At 54.7% G+C, this 10,267-nt stretch overlaps 1 protein-coding gene across 2 annotated transcripts in view; it reads left to right on the forward strand.

Moving 5' to 3' along the window:
- The first annotated feature begins 1,637 nt into the window (after positions 1-1,637).
- Positions 1,638-10,267, forward strand: part of Nectin2 (nectin cell adhesion molecule 2) — a 32,549-nt gene continuing 23,919 nt past the window's right edge. For both annotated transcript variants that reach the window (XM_055615424.1, XM_055615425.1), the window contains exon 1: positions 1,638-1,941. In XM_055615424.1, the coding sequence (XP_055471399.1) occupies positions 1,854-1,941 (88 nt within the window). In that variant the 5' untranslated portion in view covers positions 1,638-1,853. The remainder of the gene's footprint in view (positions 1,942-10,267) is intronic.

Raw genomic sequence — 10,267 nt, forward strand, 5'->3', positions numbered from 1 at the left:
TTGCAGTAGGCTTACATGAGTTCCTGATGGATAGAGAAAGCTAAAATTATTAATAGTATTGCTTTATGAATAGTATTGCTAAAAAGATACAGCAGCAGCTCAGGTTAAAGAGTGCTCAATCCAGGGCACTCCACATAGCCAGGAATGGCAGTCTGCGCCTGTAAACCCAGCACTGTTTTCCTCAACTCCAAACACAGGAGGACTGCGTGGGACTCCGTCTCAGAAAACAGAACCAAGGTGGGTGGAATGGCTTCACAGGTAAAGGCACTTGCCACCAAATGTGAAACAACTCAACACAAGTTGTCCTCTGACCTTCAGGCCTGGCCTGCACGCATGCAAAACAATAAGCAAGCAAACAAGTAGTTTCATTAACAAGAGTGAAAAGTAAGTAGGTCGGAGCCAGCCTCCACTCCTTGGGCCTTGCCACCTGGGAGGGCGAATCGAGGAGTGTGGCCGGCTGAGAAGGGGTCCTGTCCCGGTGGCCCTCTCGCAAGAAACCTCCAAGTGTCAGGCACGCCCTCGGCTTAATCCCCTCCCTAAGCCTCCTCTCTCCTCCCTCACCCTCCCAAGCAGACCTTCTCACTAGCTCCCCTCAGTGGCCCTGGGAATGGGAAAAGGCAAGCGGGGGTCCGGAGGAGTGGAGCGTCTAGGAAGAGACAAAAGGGTTAAGTCAAAACGAGCCACAAAGACCAGAGGAGGCTGGTGAGATAGAGAAAGTGGGACAAGGACATCGGGAGGGACTGTCGGGGGCAGAGGCCGGCCTGACTGGTCCAGCCCCACCCAGCGGGGCTCTGGCTCGCCGGGTTTGCCTGTGCTGCCCCCTAGCGGAAGGCTGCGATATTTAAAAAAGGATACTGGGTGGGAGGGACGTACAGCCAGAGGCAGGGAAACGCCGAGAGTGACACCGAGAAAGCTACGAGCCAGGAAGCAGAAAGCGACAGGGACGCCAAGAGATGCACAGACAGTCAAAGGAGTGCAGGGAGACACGGGGTCCAAGGACAAGGGCACATGGAGAGACAAAGAAACACCAGAAGCAGAGCGACAGAGAAACGTAGGGACGCGCAGGGAGACTCAAAGATGACGAGAGAGAGAGGGGGGGAGGAGAGGAGAAATCTGGAAAGAAATGGTGCGACGACACGAGAACCCGGGGCAGAGACAAGAAAGAAACGAGGTCCACTGAGAAGTGACTTCGGCCACGACAGCGGCAGGGCTAGGGCTGGGGAGGGAAGGTGTGGCCTCACCGAGGAGCCGTACCTCAGGCGGGGAGGCCCTACGAGAGCCCACACGCGCAGGCTAGGCAGAGGGCAGCGGGGCGTGGTCTGGGCGAGGAGGCTCGGCTTCTGCGGGTGGGAGCCGACCGGAAGTTCAGAAGGGGGTGTGACCGCATCTCAGTAAAATGACCAGTAGGGGACGCACTGGATCCTCCCGGGCGTGTGGGGGCGTGGCTTCGTATCCGATGGGCGTGGCCAAGCGGCCGAAGGGGTGGGGCTTAGTCCCAAGAGAGGGCGGAGATAGAATCGTGAGGCCGGACAGGTGTAGAACCCGGGAAGGGCGGGGTCACAGCTGGGGAAGGGGGCGGGGCCTGAGCCTCAGGATTAGCTTGGCGGAGAGGGGCGGGGCCGTGACGTCATGTGTACGGCCCGCTGGAGCTAAGCAAGGGGCCGGGGGGCGCGGATCCTGAGAGCCAGGCGGGGAAAGCTGGGCCAAAAGAACTGATCCTGAGAGCCGCGGGCGGCGAAAGCCGGCCTGGAGCCGGATACTTCAGACCCCTGACTGCCCACCCAGCCGATCGGTGCGCGAAGAGTGGTCCCCAGGCACCCCCTGCCCGGGCCCTGTCCCTCCCCGGGCCCCCCATGGCCCGGGCCGCAGTCCTCCCGCCGTCCAGATTGTCACCGACGCTGCCGTTGTTGCCGCTGCTACTGCTCCTGCTTCAGGAAACAGGTGAAAACGCGCTGTGCCTTCCTCTGTCCGCAGGAGGGAGAGAGCCTGGGCATCGTCCGCCACCTCACTCCCAGCTCCCCGAGGCCCCTTCCCTCGTGCCCACCTTCCAGGCAGGCCCTGCTGATCCAGAGATTCCCCTCAACACACCCGACTCCCTCTCCGAGTCTCCTAACCTCCCTCTCCGCACCCCCCTTAATCACAAGTACCCATTCTAACCCGGGTTTCTCTGTCCCCTCCACCTCCCTCGGAGTGGAAAGGGTTAAATCCTCCCCATCCTGCGCCGCCGATCGCTTATCCGGAATCTGGATTTCCGTCTCTGCCACCCCCCCTCAGGAATGTGGAGAATGTTCCCCCCACTCACACTAGCTGGAGGGTCGTGATGGTGAGGACGAACGACACCCGCCCCCTCCCCTTTTTTCTTTTCCTTCTTGCTGGGTTGGGCGTCTGAGGCCCCGGGAGAATTGAGCGCGAGGGAACCCACGTTCGAGGTTCCCTAGATGAGGGGTGGGGAGCTCGGATGGCCCTTGGCAAGCCGATGAGGAGAGTTGGGGGCATCCTAGGGGGAAGGGTGTGAGTCTGGAGTGCAAGCTTCAGGCCTCAGGGAGTTTACAGGCACTGGCCACTCGGTTTTGGAAAAATTAGGAGCCGAGGGGTTCTGCCTCCAGGATCTCAGAAGGCTATCTTAACCGGGGGTCTGGGTAGAATTGGGTAAAGGGGGTTCCAACTTGTGGGTCTTGGATTTAACTGTGGGCAAAGAGCTGTGTTCACTGGGGTCCGAATGTCTCGGCGGCTTCGGATTTAACTATGGGCAATGGAATTTAATGACCAGGGGACTCTGACCTTTGGCTCCTAAATATAATCAGAGGCTAAAGGCTCTGCCTGAAATTAGGGACTCAGAAGGTTGTGTACCCGGTTGGGTCCTTAGCCCGTAGGTTTGGAGTTCTCTAACCCCCTTCCCCTTCTTTCCCTTTGAGCGCCGAGTGGCGTTGTCCCTAGGGAAGTTTTCCGGTATCGCTTTCACCTAGTTTGGGAGGGGCGGGGCGGGGCTGGAGCGTTCAGGAGTCGACTCCCGGTTTCGGGACCTTATCTTTCCTTTGGTCACGCCTTTGTCCTCGAAGCACTTAGAGGTAAATGGGGGAAGTCTCCTCTCAAAGGCTCCCTCCCCTTTCACCCCCTACTCCTGGAAGGAAGAGGCCCTGAGAGAAGAATGGGGGTGGGTAGGGAAGGAACAGGTGTGCTGACCTCATCCTGCCCCCAGCAGGTGACCCGGTGACCCGGCGGTTTCTCCCTCACTGAAAACTATGAAATGTGGGGCTGGGAGGGTCCGGAGAGTTTGCTCAGAAAGGGGGTCAGAGAGATCCTGGGAGAATGCCTATCACTCCTTTGGCCTCGTTTTCGCTTCCATGCCTACTTCTGACATCATCAGCCTTGACCTCCCAGCCTCTGCCTCTGTCTCTGCCTCAGCAAAAGAGGAGATCAGAACCTACCACTCTGGGTCAGTTCTCAGAATCCAAAGTACCCTCCAAGCCCAGCAAGTGTCGATTTGTGTGTGAAACCTCACAAGATTTCACAGAACCCCAATGCTAACTAACCTTGTTCCTTTTCCCAGCCTGCACCACTCTGTCCCTTGGAGGCCTTTGAGAGCCAGCAGTCTCCCTTGCTGGGCAGCTCCCCAAAGTGCTTCCTGTTTCCTAGACCTACACTGACTATCTCTTCTTGACTGGACCCTGGGGCGGGGGGAATTCCCGGGTGCTGGGTGTACCAGGAGAAAGTTGGAGAGGGGACCTTGCCCCTTCCTAACCCACCCTGCTCCTGCCTCCACTTCCTCATTCCTTTCTCTCCCTCTCATTTTTTCTTCTTTTCTTCTTCCATTCACTCGCTTCTCTTTTCATCTCTCCCCTTTTCTCTCCTCTCTGTTTTGTTTGTTCCTTTCCCTTTTCTCCATCTCTTCTATGCTTTCCCTCCATCTTTGTCCCCTGACTCCAGCTGCTCCACCTCCCCGCTTTTTGGCCTCCTCAGGGAATGGGGCTGCACCACCTGGATCTCCTGCCTGAGCCCAAGCCTCCCTCCGCACTCCTCCCCATCTCTCTCTCTGCTCATCCATGTCATCTAGGCAGCCCCACACAGCAGCGGGGGAAGGGAGAAGGGACCGAAGGCCTGGCTGTCTCTTCTCGTTAGGGAAGGAGAGTGAGCAGAGGAGAAATGGGGGGGACAGGGACAGGATAGCGAGCAGGGATAGGGACAGGAACCAAGAGAGGGAGGGGACTGGGAATCAGGACCGAAGGATGGAGTCATGCGCAAGGAACGAAGGAAGATTGCAAGGGAGGGCAGAAAGATACTGGGGAGGGCCGTGAGTGTGGACAGGGGCACTGGAAGGGCAAAGCAGTTTAGTAACAGGAGAGAAGACCAAAAGACTACCTAGCCAAGGGGCTGTGGAGATCCTGTGACCCAGAGAGGTCAGAGCACAGGCAGCGCTCAAGGCCAGCCAGCATGTAGGGGCCACAGGGAGTTAAAGACACTGGAGGGACAGGGAGTCATGCACAAGGGCCAGCTCATCTGCCCCCGCCTGGGATGCTGTTACATTTTTAATGCCCCAGCAATGCTGAGAAGCAGAGCAGGAGGGGGCGGGGAGGAGAGGGACCCGGAGAGATGGCCCAGACAGTGAGAAAGTGTGTCAGGAACTGTGGGTGCTGCACACACAGGGACACAAAGACCAGCTGAGGCAGGAGGATTGCAGGAAGTTCAAGGCCAGGCTGAGAGCTACATAGAAAGACCTTGTCTCAGGAAAAACAAGAGTGGTGGAGACAGGCCTGGAATCTCACTGCGAGCATGGGGGAGGCTGAGGCAGCAGAATCTCCAGCCCCAGGGCCAGCCTTGGCTATAGAGCTGAGGAAGAAGAAGAAGAAAGATGAGCTGGACAGTGACTTGTTGGCAAAGTGCTCACCCAGTGAAGCCCGGGGTCCCGTCTTCAGCACCTCCCGAAGCAGGCACGGTGCCCGAGACCGGAATCCAAGCATGAGTTCAAGATTACACAGTTACATAGTGAGGTTGGGTTACCTGGGACCTCTCTCAGAAAAGGGGAGGGGAGCAGTTGGGAGAGTGCCTGGCTTGCGTGAAGGGTGGGGTTCGGTCCCCTAATACCCTTTACATCACCAGCAGTAGTGCGCACCTGGAATCCTGCAAACGGAAGGAAGGTAGAGACCAAAGGTTCAAGGTCATATTTGGCTCCATAATTATGTTCAGGCCAGCCTGGACTACATAAGACCCTGCCTCAAAAAAATTATTATGTTATTGCAGGTTATACTCCTTTAATCCCATCGCTCAGGAGGCAGAGGCAGGCAGGTCTCTTGAGTTCAAAGTCAGCCTGGTCTAGTAAGAGAGTTCCAGGATAGCTGGGGCTATATATTAAGACCCTGTCTCAAAAAATGTTACATATATATTATAGTAATACATATTGTTATTATATAGAGAATTAGGCTGGAGCGTAGTACTCTGGGAATGATGGTCAGGGAGAGAAGGAGCAGACCTTAGCAGTAGGACCTGTATGCAGGCAGGGGCCAGAGTCTCCTGGACCTGGGATGCACACTGAGGCATCCAGTCTTGGTAGGATGTGTGAGCGGCCTATCCCAGAAAGAGCCTTCCAGAGCTTCACACTGATGAGTTTGTACTTCCACAGCGAAAGTCCTGTAGGAGCTGAGCCCCTGTGGCAAAGGAAGGCTGCACATCCACGGGGCCAGAGCCGCAAGTGTTAACGCCGAGGCCCACATAGAATCCAGGCACAGCCCTGGCCGTGTATCCTGGCAGCAGTGGTGGCATTGACACCCCTCGGACAGGCTCCGGATGTCCGCTGCGGGGGTGGGAACTATGGTTAATGTAATTAATTAATTAACCTGGTGGCTGAGGCAGCAGCTGATGCCAGTGCTCAAGGCACTCTGGCCTTGAAAGGTTTGCTCCAACCCTGCCCCACCCGAGCATGGTGGAGGGTAGAACATGGTATGTTTTATAGATGGGCAAGCTGAGACTGGAGGAGCAAGCCAGGCAGGAAATGTAAGAAGCCAGGGGTCCAGACCCCGGCCCCCAACTTTCTTCCTTCTGATCTGGTGTATAGGACCCAGCCTTCCTTCTTCAGACTACTAGATCCCAGGTCCAACCCTCCCCTGTGTTTTCGTTTGCCTCAGGCTTTCCGTATGCCAGAGGCAGTCCCCACTCCAGCTTGCAGGAAGCCTGCTCCTCAAGTCCTCAGGGAGAGGAAGTGTGTTTGCAGACGGAGCTGACATGTCTCTAGAACTGTCAGCAGTCAGCCCTGCTGAGGGAGGCAGAGAGAAGCCAGTGTTCCCACGGGCTGTTCTCTGGCCACTGTCTATGGGGTATGGTGTTGGCTGTGTCCCTGCACGGTCACCGACTTCCAAGTTCCCACCAGTCTCTCTTCCCTCCCAAACCCAGCCTAAAGCTCCCGTTCCCACTTGGGAGAAAAGCTCCCATCTAGATCAGTGGTCTTAGGAGCCCCCAACCATAAGATTATTTTCATTGCTGCTTCTTAACTGTAATTTTGCTACTACTGAGTGGTGTCTCTGTTCCTAAGACCATTGGCTGAAGACCCACAGCTGAGAACCACTGATCTCTATCAATACAGCCTCTGGCCTGATCTAGAGCCGGAAGTTGGGGGACTTGGTTTTTCCAGACAGGGTTTCTTTCTGTAGCTCTGGCTGTCCTGGAACTCACTCCGTGGACAGGCTGGCCTTGAACTCACCGAGACCCACCTGCCTCCTGAGTGCTGGGATTAAAGGCTCGTGCCACCCCTGCCCAGCACCAGAAGCATTTTCTTAACTCTCTCTGATCTTTCTAAACTTTGTCCTGTCCCTTCCCCCTGTTTACAGTTTCCCATGGCTCTTAGTACCCTCAAAGAAAAGCCCACACACTCTAATTCAACTGCCACTTGTGTGACAGTTTACTGTTTGCAAGACAGGTGTTCACTGCGTGGGCCAGGCTCTCCCTTCGTCAGCCTCCCAAGGGGTGGGGTTACAGGCGTGTTCCTCCTCCGTGCCTGGCAGTCTGGCACTTTGTTTCCCATCATTCATTCACTCATTCATTCATTCATTCATTCAGCACATTTACAGAACACCTGGAGAATATCAGACACTGCTCTAGGCTCTGAGATTCAGGGATGAATGGGCACCTGCTGGGGAGGTAGGTGTTTGGTTCTGTTGGAGGAAGCCGGTTAAGACTCCTTGTTATCAGTGTGGGGATCAGATCCCCAGTCGAGTCGCTAAAGCAAGATCAGGAGGAAGCCAGGGTGACCGGTCAGGAAAAAAAAAAAAAACAGCCAGTGCAAAGGTCCTGAGGCAAGACTTCTCTGGGCCAGGAGATTGAGAGAGGGGGTGGGGAGAGGGGATGGGCACAAGCTCGCAGGGTGGGAACTGCCACAGGCTCCCAGCAGAGAAGAGATACCTGCTACCACAGTTCCTCTCTGGCTGTGTGTGGAGACAAAAGCTGACAGGTCACCTCAGAGGTGACGCAAGCAGGAAATGCTGGTGAGGTCAGCCAGAGCCTGAGGGACTACACGTAGTCCAGCTGAGGTAGATTTTAAAGATGGAGCCTACAAAAGATGGGCTTCCTGATGGCTTTTACTGGGGAAGTTGGGAGGGAATGAGTCAGGTTTCCATCCTGACCTACGGAGGTTTCAAAAGGCCCTTAAAAATGTTCTCAGTGGTGGTGCCCCCCCCCCCCCACTAATCCCAGCACTCTGGAGGCACAGCCAGGTGGACCTCTGAGTTCGAGGCCAGCTGAGTCTATAAACCGAGTTCCAGGACAGCCAGATCTACAGAGAGAAAGCCTGTCTTGAAAGACAAAGGGCTACACATGACAGGGTTTGGCGCGGAGGTGCTGGTACAGGCGTGTGGTCCCAGGATGTAGCATCCCAGCCAGCCCAGACTATGTAGCCGGCCTCCATCTCACAAAGCCAAACAAAACAGGGGCCAGCGGGGTGGCCGGGCAGGTGAAGGTGCGTGCTGCCCAGAGAGGGCCCAGCTTTGTCTGCAATCCGCCCTCACAGTAGAAAGAGCGAGCCAACCTGTGCATTGGCACATCCGCCCCTGCTTACAAACAAATAAGTGTAATAACAAGTAAAAGCTGTTCATCCCACGGGGGCCTGAACATCTCTTTCTTTTATTTAGAATCAGAAACTTAGTCTGGGGCTCTTGGGTGGTGAGATTTGTTTTCATCTGTATGTTTTTCATCCCTTGATTTGAGACAAGGCCTCCCTGGGTACCTTAGCCTGGGACTCCCTGGCCTCAGACTCATGACTCAAGCCTTCTCCTCCTCCTTAGTGCTGGAATTACAACTGAAGGCCACAGAGCCTTGTTCACTGCCGCCTCTTGTTATTTAGCATGTGTGTGTGTGTGTGTGTGTGTGTGTGTGTGTGTAGGTCAGAGGACAACTTTCAGGAGCCTATTCTCTTCATCCAGTTTGTGGATCTCTGGCTTGAACTCAGATTATCCGTCTCGGCAGCAATCACCTTTACCCACTGAGCCATCCCACCAGCCTCTCCCTGACACGTTTTCCTGTCTTTAATATATATATATATATATATATTATATTATATTTAATATATAAAAGCCCATTTTCCTGTCTTTAATATATTTCCTGCCTACCTCCATGCCCTGCTCTAATTCACATTTCCAAGGATGTGTAATCCCAGCACTCAGGGTGGTGAGGCAGGAGGATTGATGTGAATTCGAGGCCAACTGGAGCTAAACAATGAGACCCTGTCTAAATAAACAAAATAAAACCTGCTTGAGCAGAATTGAATGCAAGCCCTGCCACATGTGGCCTGTGGGGACAGGCACTGACCCTGTGACCTGGCCTGCAGAGAGTGTCAGATCTTTTACCGGAATTATCCCAGGGGACCCTGCAGGGTGGCTTAAATGTCTCCATTTTACACATGGAAGAACTTGGGCTTGAAAAGGTCACCCAGCCCGGAAGGAGCAGCCAGCAGGAAGCTCACATCTGTGTTGCAATCGTTTTAAGAAGTACTCCTGCGCCTGCTGCCCTCTGTGGTAGGGCTGGAACCCAGAGCTTTCCATATGTTAGGCAGGGGCTCTACCACTGAGCTACAGCCCAGCCCCTCACTGGGGGATTCTAGGCAGGGGCTCTAACCACAGAACCACACCCCAGCAGCCCCTCACTGGGGGTTGGGGTTTCTAATCCTGAGCTGTCCTCTTCCCAGCCCATATGGATCTGCTCTGTGGCAGAGGATGAAGCCCTTTTGGTTTAGGTGGTTGCTGGGTTTGAGTGGTGAGGCTTATTTGGAGATGGTTTGGCTTACAGGTGGCCACTTACCCATCCTCCCTGGCACTGTCTCTCCACAGTATTGTCTTCTGTCAGCGGCCCTCATCAGGGCCGCCTGGGTTCTTTAAAGATTTGTTTAGGTGAATTGGTGTTTTGCCTACATACATGTCTGTGCGCCGTGTGTGCAGTGTCCGAGGGAGAGCTGGAGTTCGGGATGCTTGTGAGCCGCCATTTGGGTTCTGGGACCCCAACCCAGTCCTTTGCAGGAACAGCACGTGCTCTTGACCTCTAAGCCCTCTCTCCAGCCCTTAACCTTTTCACGTCTTACTTTTCTGAGGCAGGCTCTAGCTACGTCTCCCTGGCTTGCCTGGAATTCACTAGGTAGCCCAGAATTTCCTCAAACTCAAAGACACCCAGGTGCCTCTGCCTTCCGTGTGCTGGGATTAAAAGCTTTGCCACCACCCTGCCTTCCCTGGGTTCCTGTGTGCGAGGAGGCCAGGTCGGTACACACTCACCCCTGTACACCAAGAGGGCAGCTCTGCCTCACTCTATAGATGAGTTCCTCACCTCGGGGCTCATGGGGCTCACTGTCAATGGAAACTTGTAATTATCTGGACTCTTTGTTTGTTTACCAAGTTCAAGTTTTCTGTGGACCTATGCTAAGTGCTCTTCAAGCATTCCTTGGTTCTTGAAACAGCCCTGGAAGGTGAGACTCTGTCATTATGCAGCTGGGAAACTGAGGCACAGAGATGTGAAGCCCTGGATTTAAACCCACACATTATTGTGCCCTGGGTCAGCGTGGAGTACTTCCTCCCAAAACTGGAGACGCTACTTTGTTTCCATGTTTGTTCAAAGTGGGTAGACAGGGTCTGGCCAGGTGGCTCAACAGTTCAGAGCACTTACTGCTCTTGTGGAGAACTTGTTTCCAGCTCAGCTGCCTGTAGCTCTGATTCTGAGGCTCTGATACTCTCTTCTGGCCTCCACAGGTACACACACACACACACACACACACACACACACACACACACACACACACACA

The sequence above is a fragment of the Psammomys obesus genome, unplaced genomic scaffold (genome assembly GCF_907164565.1).
Source record: "Psammomys obesus unplaced genomic scaffold, mPsaObe1.curated_primary_1811, whole genome shotgun sequence".
In the NCBI taxonomy this organism is placed as follows: domain Eukaryota; kingdom Metazoa; phylum Chordata; class Mammalia; order Rodentia; family Muridae; genus Psammomys; species Psammomys obesus.